General features: G+C 36.5%; 1 protein-coding gene across 11 annotated transcripts; it reads left to right on the plus strand.

The window, feature by feature from the left end:
* Positions 1-1,067: 1,067 nt before the first annotated feature.
* LOC127796726 (AMSH-like ubiquitin thioesterase 2) lies at positions 1,068-26,104 on the plus strand. 11 transcript variants are annotated; one of them, XR_008022060.1, is made up of 10 exons: positions 1,260-1,276; positions 2,793-2,982; positions 3,433-3,722; positions 3,886-3,975; positions 13,289-13,351; positions 13,441-13,515; positions 19,023-19,233; positions 23,811-23,873; positions 25,221-25,273; positions 25,707-25,802. XR_008022060.1 is itself a non-coding variant. In XM_052329058.1 (9 exons), exons 3-9 carry the CDS (start codon positions 3,525-3,527, stop codon positions 25,879-25,881), a joined length of 717 nt encoding a protein of 238 aa, XP_052185018.1. In that variant the 5' UTR covers positions 1,074-1,184; positions 2,793-2,982; positions 3,433-3,524; the 3' UTR covers positions 25,882-26,104. The 11 variants fall into 11 exon arrangements, 10 of the variants coding, with proteins under 10 accessions (XP_052185017.1, XP_052185018.1, XP_052185021.1 ...); XM_052329058.1 differs by lacking the exons at positions 1,260-1,276; positions 19,023-19,233 and adding an exon at positions 1,074-1,184 and having other exon boundaries at positions 25,707-26,104; XM_052329057.1 differs by lacking the exons at positions 1,260-1,276; positions 2,793-2,982; positions 19,023-19,233 and adding an exon at positions 1,068-1,184 and having other exon boundaries at positions 25,707-26,104.
* The last annotated feature ends 267 nt before the right edge of the window (positions 26,105-26,371 follow it).

Below are 26,371 nucleotides of genomic sequence, written 5' to 3' on the forward strand. Positions count from 1 at the left end.
AAGTAAAAGTGTTAGCGTGACATCTCTAACTTACGTTTAACTAAAATGAATGCATAAAATATATAAAAATTTAATAAACTTACCTTTATCCAAATAAATAAGGGTGTAAAAAGGTTAATTTAATTATTAAATTGATTGAAATTCATTAATCGATTAAATCAAATCGAAAAATAAACCCAAACCAAACTGACCAATTAACTCGAAAAACCTAAACCCAAATCATAACCATATAAATCGAACCAATTAAACCGAATAAAAGTAAAAAAAAAAAAAAAAACTAAAAACAACCAAAATAATCGATAAAAAATATACAAAATTAACGAAAATAACATCATTTTATAAATAACAAAATAATATTATTTTAAAATTTGATCGGTTTAGTTAGTTTGATTATTCTAATAAAAAAATTGAACCAAAAACTAAATTTTTAAAAACAATTAATCAAAATATAAAAAAAACTAAATCAATAAATTTAATTTAATTTAATTAGATCTTGAAATTTTTCTCCCTCTATAACAAAAAGTAGTCAACGATGAGACAGGTAAATAACAAAATTAACGAAAATAATATCATTTTATAAATAACAAAATAATATTATTTTAAAATTTGATCAATTTAGTTAGTTTGATTATTCTAACAAAAAAATTGAACCAAAAACTAAATTTTTAAAAACAATTAATCAAAATATAAAAAAAACTAAATCAATAAATTTAATTTAATTTAATTTAATTAGATCTTGAAATTTTTCTCCCTCTATAACAAAAAGTAGTCAACGATGAGACGGGTAAATAACAAAATTAACGAAAATAACATTATTTTATAAATAATAAAATAATATTATTTTAAAATTTAATCGGTTTAGTTAGTTTGATTATTCTAACAAAAAAATTGAACCAAAAACTAAATTTTTAAAAACAATTAATCAAAATATAAAAAAAACTAAATCAATAAATTTAATTTAATTTAATTAGATCTTGAAAATTTTCTCCCTTTATAACAAAAAAAGTAGTCAACGATGAGACAGGTAAAGTTAAATATTTTCTCTTTTAGATAAATATAACATAGGAGAAAAACAAAATTAAAAAAAGTAAAATAAGAAAGAAGGAATGCTTTCAGCCTCACCTGCCCGCAAACTGCCTTGCTCATGGCCATGGCGAGGGAATGTCAATACGTAAGCAAATTGAGTGAGTTCTCTTGATTCTCAACCTCAACCTCCATTTCCTTTCATACAAAGCTAAGCTGAGCTCTCTGTTTTTCTATGTTCAAGAATATTTATGTATGTATTTGAATTTACATGTGCCCATAAGTTCAGATATTTTCCTGGAACGATCTATTATTAGATGAATTTAGGGTTTTGATTTTCCCCCTTAATTGTTCCGCTCGATGTTTCATCGAATTAATTTCTGTGAAACACAAATTTTCAGAGTCTATTGTTTTACAATTTGTTTGAACGAAGTATTGATTGAAGAAACTAAACTTATTTAAGATAAAAAATTTATGAATTTTTTGAACAAGATTTCTAATAACAACAGCTGATTATCGATTCAAAATTTATGATAAAAATTTATGAATTTTTTGAGGCTATAGATATTGCAGGTACATAAAACACTCTTTTAACCTTTCTTCTTTAGTATCTTTCTGCTGTTATGTTCATGACCGTGGCTGGAACATCTTCACTTGAAAACCCTTGTATACTAAAGCAGCTGATCGGCATGTATGTGTGTATTTCTGGTTTTTTTGGCAACGTGTAGAATTTTGAAATTGATTAGTAAGCCATAGGTTTTAGTTACCAAGTATTTTAAATATATTTGAAGTTTAAATTTTTAGTTTCCATGTTAAGATTTTTGTGGAAGGGATCTCAAACTATGGATTCAACTACCCTATCCCTCTGAATTCATATTGACAGAAATTGTTTGTTGGATGGATACAGAATTTAAGAGAGAGAAGTTACGTAAGTACCAAAGTTGAAGAATATCATTCAAGGTAGAACAGAGAATCACAGTAGAACTATAGCAAGCAGTAGTAGTATATTTAGTGGAGAAGGCAAGTGATTAATAAAGGATCTAATTGGTTTCTGAGATATAATGTTCCCATAGAATCATAATGAGCATTATCACATTTCCTGGACAAAAATTAATCAGCATTAACTTGTACTTCTACTGTTGTATCTTTCTGAGTAGGGCTTGTTAACTGAAGCTACATAACTGAGGGAAAAAATGTCTTGAGAATTATGTGGAAGGATATGCTGTTAGATTTTACTCCTTAAAGCCTAGCAATAGATGGCTTGTATTGCCTGAAACCGATCCCAACATGGAACTGACATTACCATAGTAGAAAATGTGAAGATATATTATGAACTAGGAAGCATAGGCACTTCATTTTAAATTTCATATCTGTCTGCACATGATGTATATATGGGTACTTGTCAGACACATTAGGTATGTATTAGACACACCTTGTAATTCCATATTATCATTTTGTTTTTAGACATGTTTAGGACACTTGACAGGCATGCATGTCCATAGATTAAAGGTTGACATGCAGTGATGCACCTAAAGACACTGAGATATTTAACAAAGTTTTCAGAACTTTTTTCAGTATAAATTTTAGCCTTTCCATAGAAAACCATACGTACTTTTTCTTTTGGTATGTTGAATGGTGTTTATTATTATTCAGGATGGAACTGTATCTTATGTTGGATTAGTAGTCTATTTTCAGTATTTTTATATGTTATGATTCATACAGGTTGAATGGTTTCTGTATATTAGATTAATGTTACCTTTTATTTTTAGATTGCAGCCCCGGGCAGAGTGTTCCCAGTGTGAGAGTTGGGACTTGGGGGAGGGTCATATTTATAAGCAGCTTTTCCCTTGCTTTTTTGCAAAGAGATTGTTTCTACATGTTGAACCTGTGACCTTCTAGTCACAAAGAGGAGTAACCTTACCATTGATATCAAGGCTCACCATCTTATTGATGACAAACGTATTATTATTTTTGCCATTTTTTTTAAATTGTCATATTCTGTGTTTCATGTTCGTGTCTGTATTCATTTTTATGCCCTTATCCATATTGGTACTTCTTTCATGAACTAGACATTCCATTTCATCTTAACTGCAGTTCTATCTGGAATAAGTTATTTCAGTTGCATTTTGTCATGGTATTAGAACTTCTAATTTAGAATCCATTTTCATCCATTTGTGACTCAGGCAATAGTATATCAATCATACAGACTTCTGAGTTTTAAAGCTTTATCATCGATGTCAATGACTATCATGGCAGAAACTGAAAAAGAAAATGACTGGAGATTTTCCTTGAGATTCAATTGGTTTCCTTTATATGGCACTTAAAACCCATATATTTCCGCTTAGATCATATTATAATTAGTTCAGCTGATGATCTTCCATGTTAACTTAAATTACCTTTTTCCTGCAGCATAGTAATATTGAGGACTATATTGGTTTTCATCTTCAGTTGATTTTAGCACAGTTGGCTCTCCAATCAGGAAACTTTGTTCATTCTGTTAAATGCCTGCCAGTTCTTATTTGCAAATGCATGTGAATGCTGTTACACAGTCTTTTCCTTCTTCTTCAATTTCTGGTATACACAATCTACCACATGATGCTGAAGTCTCACGTATCACAAGTGCCGATTCAGTGCATGGGCACTCAAACTCTTTGTCAGATGGATCAGCAGTTTCTAGGGTCATCAAAGATGTACACATAGTAAGAAAGATAAGAATGATATATTACTGGTATTTGTGGCTGTTTCAATAAGAATCAAACACTTCTCTGCTTGCTTAAACTATATAATCCCTTCTCCCAGTTTAGAATTCTGAGCAATGTTTTATAAGAATTGTTAATGTGCTGGTTTTTCATTCTTTCTCAGTCAGCACAGTTGATAGAAGATTTTCTTGCACTAGCCAGAGACAACACAAACAATGATTTGGAGACCTGTGGGGTGATTGGTGCATTTCTGGTAAGGCCTTTTCTATTGCTAGTACATGCTAGAACCTCAATGAATGAATGGTGGCTGGGACATTTGATGTTTCTTTAAGTAACAACATATTGCATGGTGGCACCAAACCCATACAAGACAACTATCTCATGATGTGGCACATGCCCAACTGTTGAGGCTTGTAAACTCAAGTTTGTTATGTGAGATGGAATTCTCTTTACCAATTTCACTTATTTAAGTTGATTATTATGGAAATGGATTCATTTGCTATGCATTGACACCATCATTACATTTTTTCGTTAGTCTGAGCCTAGGCAAACAAGTGAATGCATTCATCAAATTATTTAAGAATTTGAAATTTTTTCAAGGTTTAATTTTATACCATCACATGAGGCTGATAGTATTAGATGTTTGTGTTGAGAGAGAAAGTAATATATAGATTAAGTTAGCCCTCTATCTAATAGTGCTTTTAGATTGACAGTTAACAATTTAATAGTTTGTTGCATGTTTCATGCAATAGTAGCAAGCTAACTAAGGAGTCCAGGTATTGATCTAAGTTTAGGTTTTAGTTTGTGTTGTTGATGAATGGAGAAAGGGAAACTAAAAATATATAGTTGCTTGCTAGGGATAATCGCCTTTTACCCCTATACTCTAGACAAAAATACATAGCCCTCATATATCTTAAAAGTTGACAAATAAACCCCTTATATTTTTGACTAACATGTGAAATAACTTTAGCAAAAAAAAATGAATTGAAATTAATGGCTCCTAGTGGTTCTCAATGGATTTGGCAAAAAAACAAAAAGAAAATGACAATCCATCTCCTAATTTTCATAATAAAGACGGTAACCTTTTTGGGTGAAATAATTTATTGGTTGTGAAGTGTACAGGTCATTAAATTTAACAATTTTCTTCATGTTTATATGTTAAATTTTGGATTACAAGTGCAAAAAGTAGTTGTCCCTAGGTTCTATTATCTTCCTGCTTAAAAAATGTTTCTCCACTTCCAATCTGTCATTTCTATCATCACATTCTGCTGTTTGTATTGTTATTTTCTATAAAGTGTATTGTAATGATTAAATCTTTCTGATATGCCTTGCAAACTTGGAGAGTCACAAGACCTAAAAGAGTCGCGAGACATGGACATGAATCCCAAAGGCCCAACGGGTTGTAGGAGATTAAGGAAACAAGCCGAAGGAGCAAGAGGTCGAGCCGAGACCAAGTGGGGAAGACCCACTCGGTCATGACCGAGTGGGTGTGACACTATTTCAGTTTTTCAGGCATAACTCTTTCATTCGAGCTCCGATTAAGGTGATTCAAAATCCTATAGAAAGACAAGAGAATTATCTACAACTTTAGTGTTTTGAGTTTTGAGAGATCCTGACCGCATCAAGGCTGAAATTGGGTTCTAAGTTGATGCACTTGCACTATTAAGGCTCAGAATCAAGTATTGGAGTGAAGATGGATCCAAACCAAGACAAAGGGCAAAAGAGACCCTCAAATCCAAGAGAATGAAGACCCACTCGGTCATGACCGAGTGGGTGGGAGACCAATCTCCCCTCACTTTTCATGACCTACTCAGTTATGCCGAGTGGGTACGACACTGCTTTGGTTTTTTGGGCATAACTTGTTCATACGAGCTCCAATTGAGGTGATTCAAAGTCTTATGGAATGCTAAGAGAATTATCTACAACTTTCATGTTTTGAGTTTTGAGAGATTCGAGCTGAATCAAGGTGTAAATCGGGCATAAAGTTGAGGTATGGGAACCACTCAAGACCGAACCACGGAAAAGGGCAAAAGAAGGCATGACTGAGTGGGCTTGGGCCAATCTCTCCTCTTTCCCCTCTCGGATGGGTCGCGAAATCATTGAAACGGGCCGCGAGATTCTCGCCCCGATTGTCGCACGTCTCCCCTCTCTCCGCGCGGGGACCCCCACCCGCACGTTAACGTTGCTCTCATTTTGTAGGCCACTCGGTTATCTAGGGCCACTCGGTTATCAAGGATCACTCGATTATCAAGGGCCACTTGGTTATCAAGGGCCAACCCACGTGATTGCCAAGACCCACGTGATCGCCAAGACCCACGTGATCATCAAGACCCACGTGATTGCCAAGACCCACATGATCATCAAGATCCATGTGATCGACAAGACCCACGTGATCATCACACTCCCGTCACACCTTGGCGACAAGACTCTCAAGACACTTGACTCTCAGAACCCTCAAGACTCACATGTCTCTAAAAACTCCCGTGGTTAACCACACACCTTACACTCTCTCACGTAAAAAAAAAAAAAAAAAATAGATCGTTGTATTTTGGCAACAACACTTTCTATTATAGATCAAGTTTAGTGGTGTTTGCTGTAAACTAGACAGGTAGGGTTAGTGGATTTGTATTTCTCAGGCATTGGAGTAAAATCCATAAAAATTTCTCCACTTCAATCAAAATCCATTTTTTTGCTATAGAATGCTTCACTCGCTATTGACTCTCATTATGGTCTAACATCATCAACCACTTTGGCCAACTCATTTTTCTTCTATTGAACTGAATTAAGGATATTATTTCCAGCAATCACTTTGTCACTATCCCCAATGAAGTAGCTGAAAAGCACGGGCACTTCGTGTTGGTGGCTTGCCTGCTTGACATGTCCTAGACATTGACACTTGTGGAAAATTATGGTACAATTTTTTTGTCTTCTATTCGTTGAATTGATAGGAATATATATACAATAGATGCTTACATAGATATGGAAACAAATCTCCTAATCTCCTAATTGGGGTAATCATCTATTTACAGTAATATAGACATAATTACAGCCTTAATTCCCTACAAAAATATTGACTAATTACATCCTATCTCTTGCCTTTATTTCCGACACTCACTCTCAAGCTGGTGAATAGACATTTTCTATTCCCAACTTGGCTATAATCTTGTGAAAGATCGGATTATTGAATCCCTTGGTTAGAACATCTTCCAGGTGTGATTCACTTGGTACATAAGGGTTGCAAATAAGACCATTGTCTAGCTTCTCCTTAATAAAATTTCAATCAACCTCAATGTGTTTTGTTCGGTCATGCTGCATAGGATTGTGTGCAATGTTGATTGCAAACTTTTGTCACAATAAAACTTCATTGAACCATCCCACTTGAGTCCTAGATCTTCCAAAATAATCTTCAACCATAGCAACTCACATATACCCTGTGCCATTGCCCAAAATTATGATTATACACTTGATCTCGCCACGACATTTTGCTTTTTGTTCCTCCAAGTAACTAAGTTTCCTCCCAAGAAAGTGCAGTATCCCGTGGTGGACCTCCTACTAACCATTGATCTTGTGTAATCAGCATCGGTGTAGGCCTCTAGGGTGAGTTTGTCACTTTTCTTGAATAAAATCCCTTTTCCTAGGGTTCCCTTGAAGTAGTGCAGAATTTTGTAGACTGCTTGCAAGTGAATTTCCTTGGGTTTGTGCATGAATTGGCTCACTGCAGTAACTGCATAGGCTATGTCTGGTCGTGTGTGAGATAGGTAAATTAGCTTGCCAACCAATCTCTGATATGCTTCTTTGTCTGTGACCCTATCTCCCTCTACTTCACCAAGTTTGTGATTAGGATCAATTGGGATGTTGGATGGTTTGCAAGCCTATTTTCCTATGTCTCTCAAAAGATCAAAGATATACTTAAGAAATATTTCGAATTACCTAATTCCTTGATCTCACTCCTTAACCAAACATCTTCCCAAGTTTACCCTCTACTTTTCATCATTTCCTGTCACTATAATGTCATCAACGTAAACAAAAAGAGCAGTAACTGAACCTGAACCCGAGTGTTTAATGAATAGGGTGTGATTCCCTTGACTCAACTTGTACCACATGGCCTGCATTACTTTGGAAAATCTCTCGAACTAGGCTCTTGGTGACTTTTTCAAGCCATATAGAGCCTTCTTGAGCCTACAAACCTTGTTTCCAGCTATGTTCCTATTGAACTATTGGGGAATTTCCATGTAAATTTCCTCCTTAAGGTCTCTGTGCATGAATGCATTCTTTATATCAAACTGTTGTAAAGGCCAGTCAAAGTTACTGGCTAGGGACAAAGGAATTCTCATCGTGTTCATCTTGGCCACTAGAGTAAAGGTTTCTTGGTAGTTTATGCCATATGTTTGGGTGTATCCTTCAGGTACCAGCCTAGCTTTGTATGTTTCAAGTGTCCCATTTGCTTTATACTTGACTGTGGAGACCCACTTGCATCCCACCGGTTTCTTTCCTTTTGGTAAATCTACAATCTCCCAAGTATTATTCTTCTTCAGGGCCTGCATTTCAACATTCATAGCACTCTTCCAACTCTCATAGTTTAAAGCCTCTGATAATGTTGTGGGAATGGATGTTGTGTTTATGTTTGCAAGGAAACTTTTATGAGATGGAGAGCATCTTTTAAAGGATACAAAGTGAGATATTGGGTATAATGGATGTTTTGTGCACTCTTTGGTTCCTTTCCTGAGTGCTATGGTCAAATCAATGTCAGTTAAGGGATGAATGTTAGCTAAGAAATATCACCTCATTTCTAGAAGTTGGGTCTAATGATTGGTCCAACCTTGGTTTGGGTTCTGGATTCGTCCTTCTTGAATAAATATGTGAAAATCAATTGTCAGTAGTGGCCTTTCCCCCTTCTATTTGTGAACCAAGTTGTAGGAAGGGCTTATGTTTATGGGTTTGTGAAGAAGGCTCAAGTTTAGGTTCGAGCGCAAGTTTGGGTCATGATGATGGTAAGTCAAGAAGGAAAAAATCATCCTTATCTTCCACAATTGATGTCTCCCTCTGAAGATAAGGTTGGGTAAAATAAGGTTCAGTTTCAACGAAGGTAACATCCGCTGAAATAAAGAGTTTTTCATTGATGGTTGATAGCATTTGTACCATTTCTGTGTTGAAGAGTATTCCACAAAGACACACTTAGTAACTCTAGGATCTAGTTTCCCTTTATTTGGGCTATGGACATGAACAAATGAAACACACCCGAATACTCTAGGGGTAAGATGGTTTGTTGTATGAAGACCTAGATAAAACTAGGATTAGACTGCCATGGGGCTTTGAAAATTTAACACTCGGGATGGTAACCGGTTTATGACATGTGTGGCTGTAAGGAAGGACTACTTCCCCCTAAAAATGTTTTGGCACATTTTTTTGAAACAACAATGTTTGAGTAGTATCTAGGGGATGGCTGTTTTTTCTTTCTGCTACTCCATTCTGTTGGGGAGTGGAAACACAAGATGACTCATGAATAACCCCCTGTCCCATTGATGGAAATATGTGAAAAGGGTTTGGTTGAAATAATCCTTTGCATTATCCAACTGAAACATTTTGATTTGAGCCCTAAATTGTTTTATATTATGAAAAAGAAATTGGGAAGGAGGTCACTCATATCAGATTTGGATTTAAGAAGAAATACCTAGATAACCCTTGTATAATCATTAATAAATGAAACAAACCAACATGCCCCAAAAACATTTGGAATGGTTGATAGACCCCATATATCACTATGCATTAACTCAAAAGGGAAATGACTTATTTTATTACAGATAGAAAAAACATGTCTGTGTTTTGCAAGTTCATAAACCTCACAATGAAACTGTCTAGTATCTAGTTCTTTAAATAAAGAAGGGAACATAATCTTAAGAGTTGAAAAAGAAGGGTGTCCTAGCCTGTAATGGCACAGTCAAACTGTGTCTTTATTGGGTAGATGTTGTTTAGAAAGATAGGTTAAGGGCTGGTTTCACTTGCCAACTGTTAGTTTCTCAGATTTCTCAAGATAGTACAAACCATCATGTTCCTTAGCACGTCCAATTGTCATTCTCAAATCCTGGTCCTGAAACAAACAACAAGATGGCAGAAAAATCACTTTGCAATTCGCATCATAGGACAACTTAGATATTGATAAAAGATTGGTGGACAATTTAGGCACATGAAGGACATTCTTTAGAGTAAGTTTAGGATTGATTTTGATCTCTCCTTTCCCAACTACTATGATCAAGGAACCATCAGTAGTGGCAATTTTCCTACTGCTAGAACAAGGTGAGTATGAGTGGGAAAACTAAGAGGAATGAGTCATATGGTCAGTGGTTCTAGAATCAATAATCCATGAGTCTTTAAAGGATGTATCCGAGGGATTTAAAGCATGAGAGATTGGAAATTTATCTGAGTGCATCAATGAGCATTTACCTGAAGATGACGGTTTTTCAAGAGTACTTAGGAGATGTCTCAACCTTTCAATCTCTTCCTTGTTGAACTCCTTTGGTTCTTAGGTTTGTTCTTCCACTTGCAATGCTACCATATTGGCTTACCCTTGGCTCCGTTGCTGTTATCTGCCTATGTTTCCCCACTCCTTGCCTGGTGGTGTACCATTCAGCCTCTAGCACATCTCTCAAGTATGTCTCAGTTTCTTGCAGAAGGTGCACCACAGGTTATCACGGTTGTCACTATTTGCATATTTGGAGACTATTTTCCCATTCTCCCTATTTGGTTGGTCCTTATTGAATCCATGACCTCCTCCTTTAGCCACCATTGCTGAGGCTTCAACTGGTTTAGGTTCCAGCATTACATCGCACCTACTTTCCTCAGTTAGTATAATCGAAACAATTTCATTTAGTGAAGGTAAATCATCTTTGCCTAGGATTTGAACCCTCACCTGATCGTACTCCATGTTGAGGCCCGCTAGGAAGTTGTAGGTTCGATAATGTTGTTGCATCATCATTGTTTTTCATCTCAATGACTTGGTAGTGATTGATCTCCTGCCACAATCCTTTCAGGAGATTGGCATACTCTGTAATAGTCTTATTCCCCTATTTTGTTGAAGTTATTTTGACCTTCAGCTCATAGATTTGGGCTGCATCCTTAACCTTTGAGTAAGTCTGTTGGATAGATTTCCAAACATCTTTTGTCATTGGTAGAAACATGCAGGTGTCACTGATTTTTGGTGCCATGGAACTCCAAAGCCATGTAATTATCGTGGAATCTTCTTCATCCCATGTTGCATAAGTTGGATCTTCCTTCTTCGGTTTGGTCCCCATGATATGACTAATCTTCCCTTTCCCTTTCAAAATAGTTTGGATCAATTGGGATCATTTTAGGTAATTTTTCCCATGCAATCGATAGGAAGCATTGATTTACTGCAGTTCTCTCGATAGTAGAGTCCCTGAGACTACTAGTGTCTCTCCTATGCCATTGGAACTGACCACACCTGTGGTGGTAAACATATTGTCGAGAACACGTGCAGTAGGAATGGACTCTGTTGCAGCAATGAAGGCTGCCAATGATGGGGCTATCGGCAACGGCAGTAGATCTATCGGCAATGAAGGCCCAAGAAAGAAAGTCCTTGGTTTCTAATCTAGGCTTTGATACCATGTGAAAAATTATGGTAAAATTTTTCTGTCTTCTATTCATTGAATTGATAGGAATATATGCACAATAGATGCTTACATAGATAAGGAAACAAATCACCTAATCTCCTAATTGGGATAATCATCTATTTATTGTAATATAGACATAATCACAGCCTAATTACATCCTTAATTCCGTACAAAATATTTACTTATTACATCCTATCTCCTAGGGGTGTTCAAAAAAACTAGTGGACCGCGGAAACCACCCGCACCGAACTGGATCACACCGAATCATGTGGTTTTTTTAAAGAGGCGGCTCAATGCGGTTTGAAAAACCTTCAAACTGCAGTTTCTGCGGTTTGGAGGTTGGCAGTTTGATTTGAAACCGAACCGCCCAATTATATTTTAATTATATTCAAAATATATATAATATAAAATATAAAATGAAAAACGAGGCCCTCGGGGGGGGGGGGGGTGTTTAACCCACTAACCCTAAATCCCCAAATCACTTCTCTCTCCCCCTCTTCGTCTCTCGGTGTCGGTGACGCACCCCCCGCCGACCGCCGCTGTCATGCACCTAGCCCTGACCCACCCGCCGCACCTAGACACCGACCGAGGCGAGAGTGACGAAGCTTGTGACGAACTGACCCATCCCCTCGCTGGCCGCCGCTGCCATGCACATGGACCTGACCCACCCATCGCACCCAGACACCGACCGAAGCGAGAGCGACGAAGCTTGCGACGAACCGACCCCCGTCGCACCAAACCAGCTCACGACGCCATTTCGATTAAGGTATTGCAATATCCTGACGAAAATAAATTGGGTTCGAAGCTTTTATTATTTGCAGTAAATCTTAGTCGATGAGCGTGTGTGGAAGCTTGGTGATGGTGAACTAGATTGAGAGTTGTTGCATTTCCAGCAAACCGCGGAAACCGAACCGCACCGCACCACAATCTACGGTGCGGTTCAGTGCGGTTTCTCCTCACCAAGTCAGACCAGTCAGTTTGCTTATAAGTGCAAACCGCATGTGCAGTTCGGCGAATTTTCTTGGCCCAAAACCGACCAGACCGAACCGTGTACACCCCTACTATCTCCTGCCTTGATTTCCAACAACACTTATGGACATGTCAAATGGAGGTTTTAAACACTCCCTTTGGTTGTCACAATTTCTTTGTCTTCTTTTATTTTTTAGTGGACACATCATGGACACTCATGTCCACTTGGGTCACATATTCGAAATTCGACATGGCTGAAGTTTAGAAATTTGTCTCTTTTTTTTAATATTTGTTTCAGCAATTTGTTGTTCCTTAATTCTGATTGTTGATGTATTATCTGTTGACTGCTGTTTTTTGTTTTATTTTTATAGATAAATGGCTTATTTTTTATTCAATATAATTGTGATATGAATGATTTTATTTATTGTTGATATGAAGTGTTGCAATTTAAGCTGCTGGTTGTATGGTTTTTTATTATAACTAGCTGCATATTGCATTTCTCTGTTATCTTAATAAATAGATGCATGGAATATATTTAAACATACATGTTTGCCGTGTCCTCTTTGTGTCATGTCCTGCTGTGTGTGAACGTGTTCGCATCCATGCTTCTGAGAAGGACAGTGCCAGTGCTCACTGCACTCTAATCCAACTCATTAATGCGTTCCACCTACTGGATTGTTGTCCAACATCTTAAATTGGTGCACCTAGTGATCCTTGTATTTCTAAATGTACTGTTTGTCCTCCCCCCCCCCCCCCCCCCCCCCAAATGCAGCAAAATTTGTTAGGCCAGGAGACATATGATAATAATTTGTTCCTTTTTGATTATCCAAAAATGCTTTTCCCTATTTTGTTGTTTACTATTGTCTGTTTTCTTTTATTCTTTTCCCCCCACTAATTCTTTTGTGAATAAGTTTAAATCTGTAGTTTATTGAGTTAGACTTAATTCTTGTTTTTTGTTGTTTCATCCAGAGAGGAGGAACTTTCTATGTCACAACTCTGATAATACCCAAGCAAGAATCTACTTCCAGTTCTGTATGTTTTTTCCTTTACTTTTTTGTCTTCATAATTTATTCCTGCATTGTTCTGGCAATGCAAACTGATGAGTTAATTGTCTCGCTCAGTGTCAGGCTCTAAATGAGGAGGACATCTTTGCAATACTATCTGAGCAATCCCTTTTCCCTCTAGGATGGATCCATGTATGCAGTTTTGTTTCTATCTTTTTTTCCCTTGATGATCTATGATTGTCTTGCTTTGGAGGATATAGCTTCTTGCTTTATCTGCATTAGGATTGGTAACATACTTCCACAAGGTGTGAAAACTTAAGGCCCCTGGAATTGGTAACCAGAAATTGGCATCAATAAGAATGGTTTGGATTGACTATGATCAGTGAATAACCAATGATTCTTTGAAATGCTTGAATATTTTTGGTGCTTTCCCTTTAACTGGGACATTACAACTTTTAAGCTGTATTTCATGGACCCCTTGAAAATGGTTACACTTGACAACTGGATAGGATATAGAAAATGTGTCAGTCCAATCTTACATCTGCAGTATATTGGAGACGTCTTGGATATATTAGTAAGTCTCAAGAGGCTAAAAGTTAGCTTTGACTAGAAGTTATTAACATGGTGCGTGTGTTACAATTTTATGAATTAAAATTATGATAAAGGGAGTTTTGACCCTGCGGGAATGCTAGGGCTTAAAGGAGGAGTTTGTCATGATCCATCCATTTATTGGTAATGTGCTTGGGAGATCTTAAATATATTATTTGACAAAAGTCAAAATTATAGTGAAGTGAGATTTTTAACCTGAGGAGAAAGTTGGGACCTAAAGAGGGGAATTTTTCCCAGTCCAATTTCAATCAATAATATATTGGGAAAGTATCATGAATTGTTGTTTGGGTCCATAAGTCTGGAAGTTAATTTCACGCAACATGTCATAATGATGAACTAAAAAATATGATAAATTGGATGAGTTTTTTTTTTTTTTCTTCTTTTTTCCTTTTGGGGCCATAAAACTATGCATAAAATTTTAATTCAATGCATTAAAAACTTTATACTAGTCTTTATACACAATTGCACTTCCAATAAATACAAAATAATGTGAAAAATAGAAAATTTAGTTGTACTATCATGAGAATGATACAAGTAGTTTGCATATATTCATGTAACATAGCTCTTAACGCCATTAGGGCTTGTGAATGCTCAAGCCATTGATAATTATGTTCGATAATATATTCCTTGGGGAATGACTTGACAACAAGGAACTTACAGAAGAAGCTGGCTGGTTTTGAAGGAATACGCATAAACTGAGCTCAATAACTTCTTCAATTGTGTCTGAACCCAACCCATTGTGGGGAGGAGGGGTGCAAATAACATTTTGAAGTTAGACCACCTGGTTTCCAGAACAACTCAAGTTTAGTGCCCGATCTATTTAATAATCATGAAAGAGTGCTAAATAAATTTACAGAAAAAATAATAGTATTGAATAAATACCTGAGAAGGGAAACTCACTGTGGCTTCTCACCATTGGAGGCTTGAGGGAGGTCGTATTTGCATAGTTTGGTCTTGTGGGAGAGGTTGCTTTCATAGTTTGAGCCCATGATCTAGTTCAAAATAGATCAATGTTTCCTCTCTTGTAAGACCTCTGTTAAATATATATAAAAAAAAAGAAAACAATGTTGATTAAATGAAAATGGATGAATTTCATAAATGTATGGTATTGGTGGGAAGATGTTGCTTCTTATCCTGTCAACCTTGTATAGCATTTACAAGACAGAGCCTCTTTGAAATATCATCACTAGCTAGATCATGATTGGTATTTGCAGGGTTACAAATGAAGGAAAAACTGGGAACATTATGAAGTTCTGGAGTTCTAGAAGAGATGAAAGGGAGAGGAAACGAGCAACCAAAGAGAGGATGAGTGCGCAAGCACTGAGTGTTATTCCTTCTGATATCTGTATTGCCATTAATGTGTAGGTGTGGATCTCCTTTCAGAACTTACAGCTACAAATTAGGAGGGAGGGAGGGAGGTGTGGATCTGCTTTTAAAACGTATATCAATGAAGTAGGAGGGAGGGAGGTAGATTATTCCTTCTGACATCTTTATCATTATTATTGTGTAGGTGTGGAACTCCTTTGGGAATTTACAGCTACAAATTAGGAGCTAGGGAGGGTGGGAGGGAGGTGGCCATCTTATCACCAGACTCACAGTTAAAATATTTGATGGGACAGGGCCATGATAGAATGTTTGATAGCCCTTTCCCTTCTAGTGCCATGATAGCACTGTCTCATGAGAGTAGGACATCACCTCCAAAGCATGGTCATGGTATGGTAACCCAGTGTACATACTCTTCCTTAAGGCCTATTGAGGTGAGGGTCTGGCAGGAAAGGGGAATCTTACCTCCATGTAACCTTGAACCCTAAACTCCAAGCTACAGGACCTTCAAGATATAGAGGAAGGAGGGAGAGTGAGGTGAAGATTTGGAGTTCTGTGTTAACCCTTGTATTAAGGAGGTGAAGTGGAGACAAAACCAAGGTTACACGGTCAAGGAGGAAGTGCTCAAGCTCAATGTTTGAGCTAAGAGCTATGTGAATCCATAGTCCACTGTTTTGGTGCCACCTCAAGAGGTTGGCACAATCATATGTTCAATGGAAATTGGGGAGGCTGTTTACATGGTGATCATCCAGAGGTTCCATGTTGGTGATTGGAGGTTAATTGTCTAAGTTATTCTCACTGCAGGCATTTTCTGACTTTCTGGCAAAGGAACTGTAATTGTACTTCTCAACTTCTGTGGCATCTTCATTTCAAAGTACAGTCATCTGTCTGTTTTAACTGCTGCATTAATAGTGTGTAGCTTTAGTGATTGCCAAGAATGGTGACCTCTTCTCAACTTGCATAAGCTGCATATTGCAATGCGCATTTTAAGGTGAATTTTAGTTGCCAAGTACACTTCATCATTGGTATTCAAAGAAGAATGGAAACATTATTTTACATCTACATTATTTGCCTTAAAATTGTATATTTTCCTTGTGGTTCAAGAACAATAAACAACAACATATCCAGCCTTTATCCCACTATGTGGGGTCGGCTACATGAATTCTAGACTTCCATGTATTTCTGTCTTTTATCATATTTTCATTGAGATCCATACACTTCATATCAAACTTTAATGTCTCTCCCAAAGTCTTCTTGGGTCTGTCTCTACCTCTTTTTTTGACCAATTGTTCCATTTCATTAACTCTCCTCACAGGAACGTCTCTTAGTCTCTTTCTCACATGCTCAAACCATCTTAGTCTAGTCTCTCTCATCTTCTCCTCTATTGGCACTACTTCTACTTTATTACGAATAACTTCATTTCTAATTTTATCTTTTCTTGTATGGCCGCACATCCATCTTAACATCCTCATCTCCACTACGCTCGTCTTTTGCTCATACTGGTATTCGACTGCCCAACATTCTGAGTCGTACAACAAGATTGGTCTTATAGCTGTCCTATAAAATTTTTCTTTCAGTTTTAATGGGATTTTACCATCACATAAGATCAATACATAATTCCTTATGATTTAGACAAGGGTGAAATTAAGGATTTTTAATTTGTGAAAAGGCTGGCCCCAATGCATGAGACTCCCTGCTTTCCAAGGGTAGGAAAAGGCTGTATTTTTATGTAGCCTCCCCCTTGCTTTTTTGCAAAGATATTGTTTTCAGAACTTGAACCTGTAGTATTCCGGTCACAAATGAGCAACCTTGTGATTGCTACCTAGGCTTGCTCTCATTCTTAATTAGTGGAAAGATGAAAAATCAACATGGTATGTTGATTCTCAAAGGAAGAAATAAGGAAGCTTTGGCTAGCATCTCAAAGGGAGTTGTTAGTCAAACTGTCCTTAGTTTAAAAGCCAATCATATCTTTAGTTCTTTGGAAATTTCTAAATCAGTGTTTAGGAAACTTCCTATTTGTGTATAGTTAAATCTTTCCTATTGTTTATCCTTTGTAATCTTTCCTATGTTGTATATTCCTCATCCCTATAAGAGGACTTGTATTTTGTATGTTTGAAGTAATGAAGAATACACTCAGTTTTGACATGGTATTAGAGCCATAGTGATCTGTCTTCATTTTCTTCTTAATCCGGTCAAATGACTGTGTGCCTTCATTGCCACAATATTGTTTTTGATTTGATTCTAGTGTATCAACCATTAATCTCTTCTACCACGTCAGAAATTTCGGAAACCACTCCTCCTATGACAAAAGGAGATGTTGTTTCGTTTGATCCACCTATGGGAAACACCTCAACCAGTGAATTGCCAAGAATCATCATTCCTATCGTCTCGACAGTAAAAACTATCTACAGTGGTCTCAACTTGTGCGGTCATTCTTGAAAGGTCGAGGGAAGATAGCTCATGTGACTGAGCTAGCCCCCAAAACCTCGAATCTAGTTTTTCCTACATGGGATATTGAGGATTTAATGATTATGTCTTGGCTTTGGAGTTCAATGCAGCCTGAGATAAGCAAAAATTATATGTTCTTATCTTTTGCTAAGGAGATTTGGGACACTATAAAACGTACTTATTTTAAGGTACAAGATGCTTATATAATCTTTGAAATTAAAATAAAAAAAAGTAGTACAAGGTAGGGGTCTTTGACAGTTACTGAGTATTATAATAAAATGAATGGATATTGGCTTGAATTAGATTACTATCAAGATATTAAGATGGTATGTAGTGAAGATGCGACTACCCTTACTTCTATATTTGAGCGAGATAGAATTGTTGAGTTTTTGGCTGGTCTTAATGCTGAGTATGATCAAGTAAGAGTGCAGGTTCTTGAAAGAGAAAAACTTCCATTACTTAATGAAGTGTTTTCTATAATTCATAGTGAAGAATATAAAAGGATAGCCATGTTCAATAAGGCTAATCCTGAGGGATCAACAATGGTAACTAACAAGATAGATGTTAGTGAAGAATATAAAAGGATAGCCATGTTCAATAAGGCTAATCCTGAGAGATCAACAATGGTAACTAACAAGATAGATGGCTCTCGGTTCAAGTCTTAGCAGAGAAGGAATGATCCACATCCTAGACCACAAAACCGGGAGGGTTTGTGGTGTTCATTTTGTAAGAAATCTAAGCATACCAAGGAAATATGTTTCAAGTTACATGGAAAATAGGCAGTTCTAAATAAGATGGGTGTTTTTAGGAATCTACAATCTTGAAATCAAGCCCAAGCTTATAATATAAACAAGGAGGAGGAAACCATCATTGAGAAGGCAGATTCGATTACAACTTCTGACTTAAGCCAACTGAATGCTGATGAAATTAGTAAGCTAAAAATCTTTCTGAAAACCATTCAAGATGGCACCTGCTCACTAGCACAAGTAAGTACTTGTTTTCATTTTGAATCTTTTACTGCCTTGAATATTATTAGGAATGATTTATGGATCCTAAACTTAGGAGCTACTGACCATATGTCCCATGAGGTAAATGTGTTTGAATCCTATAAACCAATGAGTGTTTCCAAGAAAATAACAGTAGCTAATGGTAATACAATTCCCATAGCAGATCAAGGCAATGTCAATCTCAATTCCTTATTACCTATTCAACAGATTCTTCATGTTCCTAATTTTTCTAACAATTTAATCTTTGTTCATCAGTTCACCAAAGACCTTAATTGCTGTGTTATTTTCTCTCCTAATACATGTGAGTTTCAGGCACTGGATATGGGGAAGATGATTAGTTTTGCTGAGGAACGGAATGGGTTATACTACTTGAAGAAAAACAATGTTTTCACTAAAGGGGATCAGCCTATCCTTGCTTGTTCATCACAACCTACTCCTATGATCGAGATATGGCTTCAGCATTATCATTTAGGACATCCATTTTTTAGTTTGTTGCAGTCTATGTTTCCTACTTTATTTAGAGGTTTAAGTGCCACTGATCTTCATTGTGATGTGTGTGAATTTTTTGAGCATCATAAAGTTTCTTATTCTATCAGTAATAAATTGTCTTCTATTCCATTTTTTTTGATACATTCTAATGTTTAGGGGCCATCTAAAATCTCTAACTATTCTAGGGTTAGATGGTTTATATCTTTCACTGATGATTTTATAAGAATGACTTGGGTATATCTCTTAAAGGATAAGGTTGCTATTAGCACTGTTTTGCCTATATTCCATAAGATGATTTCTACCCAATTCGGATCCCACATTAAAAGATTTTGTACTTATAATGCAAGAGACTATTTTAATCACTACCTGCATTAATTTTCCAGCATGAAGGGATTGTTCATGAGTCATCTTGTGTGGATACTTCTCAACAAAATGGGGTGGCCGTGAAGAAAATGTGGCATCTACTTAATGTTATTAGGGCCCTTCTTCTTCATCATTATGTTCCTAAACTTTTTTGGGAAGAAATAGTCTTAATTGTTGCATATCTGATCAATCGGGTTCTTCCAAGCTCCTAAATCATCAAAGTCCATTCCAATGTTTGTCCTCTTATTTTCCTGATGTTGGTCTTCATAATTGCCTTCCTTTAAAAGTCTTTGGTTGTGTGTCTTTTGTCCATATTTCTAAGCATCACAGGGATAAGCTTAACCCTCGAGCACTTAAGTGCATTTTTCTTGGTTATTCCCCTACTAGAAAATGCTACAAATGTTATCATCCTCCCACTAGAAAATCCTATGTGTTCAAAGAAGTTACATTTGTTGAAACTCAATCATTCTTTGGGTCCTCTAGTCCTGGTCACTAGGGGGAGAATGTTCTTAGTGGTGACCAAGGTGGTGGTCTTCCTATCTTAGAGTTGCCTCTTAAGTTACACCCAGAGACCGAAATAAGAGTTGTCCCTGATTCATCTGCTTCTTCCTTGGGTGAATAGGGCATATTAGAACCACAAGAAGCACAACCACTGCCAATGTTGTCCTCCTCGATTAGGTTTAAAGGTTCCCCTTATGTCTTCAAGAGAAGAACACAGCCTATTCCAGATCCTCCACTTGGACCAACGTTCACTCTAAGTTCAAGTACTGAAATCACTTATCCCTCTAGTTCTTTTAATCATTCTCCTAATGACTTGGATCTACCTATTTCTATTAGAAAAGGAATCAAGAGTTGTACACATCATCCATTGGCCAACTCTCTCTCTTATCATCGTCTATCCCCAAAGCATAGAAGTTTCCTGACCTCTTTGGACACCATTGTTATTCATAAGCAGTTGATGAGGCTTTAAAGGATCAAAATTGGATACAAGCAATGCAATAGTATATGAGAACCTTGGAAAGAATCAAACTTGGAAAATGGTATCTAGACCAAAGGGAATTAGACCTGTGGGTTGCAGGTGAGTCTTTAACCTAAAGTATAATGCAGATGGCACTTTAGAAAGGTATAAGGTTCGGCCTAGTTGCTAAAGGGTATACCCAAACATATGGCATTGATTACCTAGAGACCTTTGCATTTGTGGCAAAGATGACAACAATAAGGATTCTCTTAGCCCTAGCAGCATATTATGGATGAAAATTGCAGCAATTTGATGTCAAGAATGCTTTTTTGCATGGAGACTTAGAAGAAGAAGTATTTATGGGGCCACCACCAAGATTTGACAAAGGAATTCAAGAAAGGTATATAAACTAAAGAAGGCACTCTATGGGCTTAAACATTCACTGAGGGCATGGTTTGATAGGTTCTCGAAGGCTATGAAACAAATGGGATTCCATCAAAGTAGGAGAGATCATACCCTCTTCACTAAACATTCAATGGAGGGAAGAATGACAACTTTGCTAGTCCACGTAGATGACATTATTTTGATTGGAAATGATTTTGAAGAGCAAAAACATCTTAAGGAGAGTCTTGCTAGAACATTTGAGATCAAAGACCTAGGGTGCATTGAAGTATTTTTTGGGAATAGAGGTGGCTTATTCTAAAGAAGGAATTTTTCTGTCACAGATGAAGTATATATTGGATTTGTTAAAGGAAATAAGATTGCTAGGAGGTAAAGGAGCAAGCCAACATCAAGTTGGGGGAAAATTCTAATTGTCAGCCAGTGGGCAAAGGAAGATATCAAATATTAGTGGGATGATTGATCTATTTGTCACACACTCGACCAGATATTGCGTTTGTTGTTAGCCTGGTGAGTTAATTCATGCATAGTCCAACAAAAGAACATATGCAGGCTGTAAGGAGGATCCTATGTTATCTAAAAACTACACCTGGCAAAGGGATTTTGTTCAAACTAGGAAATGACTTGGATATTACAGGGTATACGGATGCAGATTATTCAAGGTCTTTAACTAATAAACATTCCACAATTGGTTATTGTTTGTTCTTGGGGGGGATTTGGTGTCCTGGAGAAATAAGAACCAAAGTATAATGGCTAGATCTAGTGCTGAGGCCGAATTTAGGGCCATGACTCTAGGGCTGTGTGAATTGCTGTGGCTGAAAATTATCCTGGAAGACCTATAGTTTGCTAGCAATGGACCAATCAAGCTGTGTTGTGATAATAAATCAGTCATAAGGATTGCACATAACCCTGTGCAACACAATATAACCAAGCATGTGAAAATAGACAAACACTTTATAAAGGAGAAGTTAGAAGCTAGCATGATTTGTGTACCCTATGTTCCCTAAAAAAAACAGCTAGCTGATCTATTGACAAAAGGGTTGCCTACTAAAAGGTTTGAAGAGTTGGTATGTAAGCTGTGAATGGTAGATATCCATTCACTAGTTTGAAAGGGAGTATTTATTCCCGAAGGAAGAAATAAGGAAGCTTTAACTAGCATCTCAAAGAGAGTTGTTAGTCAACCTATCCTTAGTTTAAAAGCCAATCATATCTTCAGTTCTTTGGAAATTTCTAAATCAGTGTTTAGGAAACTTCCTATTTGTGTATAGTTAAATCTTTCCTATTGTTTATCCTTTGTAATCTTTCCTATTTTGTATATTCCTCATCTCTCTAAGAGGACTTGTATTTTGTACGTATGAAGTAATGAAGAATACATTCAGTTTTCACATGTTATTCTTTTTCAGAAGAAACATGTAACTTATAGGATAAATTCTCCAATAAAATGCATGCACTGTTAAATCTAACCAACTTATTCAGAATTAACAGTAGTGCAAACAATAATAATGGTATGTCTGAAGCCAGTGATTCGAGCGTTCCCAAGGCTTTCTCTTATGTCAAAACAAAGCAAGCGACTGAAAAGGTATTTATGCATCCAATTTCATCAGAAAAAGTTGAGTGCTGTAGCACAATTTGGCTTTGTTAACAGCTTATCAAAGTAGATTATTGGAGGCCTTGGTGTTTTGATTTATAAAGTACATGAGATTTTGTGTTCTTAGAGACTATTTTGCTATTGGCTTTGTGTAGGAGAGGTTTATGCAAAGATAGGATGCTAACTGTCTATATGAGCTACTGAGAAAGTGAAACTGTATATACGAGAATCTAAATATGACTTCCAAGCAGAAGAATGTGCATTGTAGAGGGAGCATTTTCAAAAAGAGAAAATTTATTTATTTATTTTTAGAGACTGAAGTAGGATAGCTATTTAAGAAATGAAATTTCCTGGAACTGCAAATGCACCTTAGGTATCTGGCACTAGAATTTAAATGTTTACATCAAAACTATTCATTAGTAAAAAATAGTTGAATTTAAATTTAACTTTGACTTGAAATCTTGTTGTGATGAAATGGTAAGTGTTGCCTAAATGCTGTTGGTTTAATATTTATAACAAGGCTTCATCCAAAGTTGCACCAATCTGTTTGCTTAAATAATAGAATAGATAGATACTATCATATATATTGGCTTTTACAATCTTGATTGTTCATTTCTTCATATTCAGAGGTACAAAGACTTGAACAACTCACACCTATATTTATTCACTAATGAATCATTTTTGGTGTTCAATGTTGTCAACTTACTCCGGTACTTTGGGATGTCATTTATTTTCTGTGCATTGAAAGAGTTCACTATTGACACTTCATCTGAACAGGGAAGATCGAAGGGTCCCATTTGTAATTCAGAGCTGTGTCTTCTGGGTTCTGAGGAACTAACTATTCTTTGAGAAAGTCTATGTAGGGTTGCCACCAGTTGGAATTATCTACTATTCAAGATTTTATATTGGATTATTTTCATATTTATTTTTGTTAATTGATGAGGGATGCAGTCATACAACTTGTCTATTAGCAGCAAAAAGGAAAATAAAGTCAAGGGTTGAAGGAAATCTATCTAGGGTTGCCACCAGTTGGAATTATCTAATATTCAAGATTTGACGTTGGATTATTTTCATATTTTTTTTGTTAATTGATTATTACTTAAGGGATGCAGTCATACCACTTATCTATTAGCAGCAAAAAGGAAAATAAACTCAAAAGGGTTGCTTATATTGCTTGTTGAATGGAGAGAATGGATGTTGCAGTCCTGGATATGATTGATGTTTCTTCATTATATTTTTGCTAATTAATGTTTCACCATTTTTTTAATCCTTTACAAAGCCAATATTTTGTTTCTGTTGCCAGACACATCCTTCTCAAAGTTGTTTCATGTCCTCAGTTGATTTGCACACCCAGTATTCATATCAGGTAACTGATTTTATATTTGGCAGATGCCCTTTGATCTCTGGGAAAACTGCATTTTTCATCATGTCCTACAGGAACAAGTATTCCATACGAATCATGTGTGCCTATTTGTTGCAAAAATAATTATCAAGGGCATACAGACTTATTCTAAATATGTGTCCAATAAGTTGGCAAATTGCTAGTCTCCAGAAGAAAATTTTTGATAGATGACTCCTACAAGCCTGGTGGATCAGTGTTTCTCTTTCTCCTTTTCTAATAATGTAACTAGTTAATTGGAAAATCATTATAGTTCAGCTTGGTTTTGTGATGACTCCCAACTCAAAAGAACTAGATAGAAACAAATAAGTGCAAGCAGGGTGAACTTTTAACTTTTCCTTAAAAGATATACTGTATCAGGGTGTGCGTGTTATCTTCTCTTTTCTTCTTTTCTTTTCTTATTTTCAATACGCTACAAATGGCTTGCAGCCTTATGTGTGCAAGTCGTTTCATGTTTGTACCAAATTACCAATGAACCTTCCCGATGGAGCAATCTCTACTGTTGCTCAAGGCCATCCTTTCAATGCATCAGGGCTGGCATGTAGAAGACAAAACAGGAAAAACATTTAATAAGCACTTGAGCTTATTACCAAGTTTTGTCCTTATTTTTCCTACTTTAATTAAATTGAGTCAATCAATAGACCTGGGTGGATTACTAGGGATTTTCATTTTGCGGTCTTCAAATTTTTAGACAAATTGAACTCTAGACACCACAGAATTTGGTATAAATTCCATTCTAATACCAACAATTCTAGCTGTAGCACATCGGATTTCATACCAATTGGTTTCAATTTGGTCCAGCCATTTCCATTAGGATTTGGCTAGGAAAAACAATATTAGTTTGCTACAGGACAATGTGGCAGTAAGTTGTCATTATTCTGTCTAAAATCCCTATTGGTGACACACGTTGGAATGTTCGAGGTCTAATTTGTTGCAATTGAAGCCATAAGAACCAAATTGACATGCAACCCGAACCAAAGGTGAGCTAAAATGTAAAGTATCCTAAACTTTCTGATCTGGGCGTTGAGTGTTCTTTAAGAGATCAGCTTCTTCATGTTGAACCAAAAGCAACTGCAGAACTTCCGTTGTGCCTGTTGGGTGAATGTTCTATTCTTTCTGGATGCATGGAAGAAAAGTATTTATTCCTTGTTATATATATTACAGCTGGTTTCATCATGTTTTTAATGTTTCCATTTGATGCTTATGCCCACCTGTACCCTAGTGCCTTTATGAGCTCCGGATGCTAGGTTTTCCATTTCATTGTTCACTTGCTCTTCAAACACTTTTAAGTCTCTTTTGTAACTTAATTTCCAGATAATGGTACCAGAGGCAGTTGCAATTGTGATGGCTCCCACCGATAAGTCAAGGTATGCTGCTTGCTAAATTGGGGCTTTTGTGCCTCCCCTAGCACCTGGGAGTAAACAGTAAAGCATTTTATCTGATACGTAGATGTGTCCCCAAACCTATTGGAGGGTAGGTGATGTTTGAGTGCTCAACAAGTCTGGCAACATCCTGTTGAAGATCAACTAGATTTAGCATCTTGTTTTGCTACTTAAAAACACCACGCAAAACTGTATCCTTCCCAGACCCAACCTATATGCACGTGATTTTGATTTAGACAGAGACAACCAACTCTAATGGGAATTTAATTGGACACACTTGAGATTTCTCATTAAGGTATCACGGAAGAGTGAAATGATTTGCTTTTATGAAGAAATATTAAAGCTTAGCTGCCTTAAAAGTGGCAGATTGATCTCCAAATGAAATGAACATGAAATGAGTAATTGATGCATATTTCAGGGGCTATGGAATCTTCAGGCTAACAGATCCTGGTGGGATGGACATCCTCAAGGAATGCCAAGAGAAGGAATTTCATTCTCATAGAGAACCAGCTGGTGGGAGACCCTTATATGAGCACTGCTCCCATGTCTTTGTTAATCCAAATCTCATATTAGAAATATTTGACTTGCGGTGATCAAATTAATGGTCAATGCTGCCGCCGCCTGGCAACATATATAATGGAAGGCTTTTCCGGCTTATAATAGGAGTGTATTTCTTTGACTTTCACTGCCCAAATAAATACATGAGAAACTGTATTATTATATTAGACTCAGGTTGTATTTCTTGACAAATAAGATGTTTGTTGACCTTTGTTTCAAAAGCTTGCTATATAACACTGCCTAAGGGCCGTTTGAAAATGCCATTATTTTTTTTTTCCCTTCCAATGATCTGTTGCCACGTTAATGTCAGGCAAACAATAGATTTGAGCTCTAAAATCTGGTATCTAGTAATTATTTAAGTGATTATTTGTGTTTAAAAGGGTGAGATCTCTTAGTACTTAAATAATGAGTCCTCAACAAATACTATCACTTAATTAATTGTCATTCAATTAATATTTTGTACAAAAGTATACAAGATTGTATAAGATTATTATTTTGTGTTATTTATCATTTGAACACAAAATA

Source organism: Diospyros lotus, chromosome 3 (genome assembly GCF_014633365.1).
Source record: "Diospyros lotus cultivar Yz01 chromosome 3, ASM1463336v1, whole genome shotgun sequence".
In the NCBI taxonomy this organism is placed as follows: domain Eukaryota; kingdom Viridiplantae; phylum Streptophyta; class Magnoliopsida; order Ericales; family Ebenaceae; genus Diospyros; species Diospyros lotus.

Excerpts from the sequence above, each read along its gene's own strand:
- LOC127796726 (XM_052329057.1), top strand. The coding sequence starts at position 3,525 with ATGCCTGCCAGTTCTTATTTGCAAATGCATGTGAATGCTGTTACACAG. Across the intron at positions 13,516-23,810 it reads TCCCTCTAGGATGGATCCAT|ACACATCCTTCTCAAAGTTG; the intron begins GTATGCAGTTTT and ends TTCTGTTGCCAG. Across the intron at positions 25,274-25,706 it reads GCTCCCACCGATAAGTCAAG|GGGCTATGGAATCTTCAGGC; the intron begins GTATGCTGCTTG and ends TGCATATTTCAG.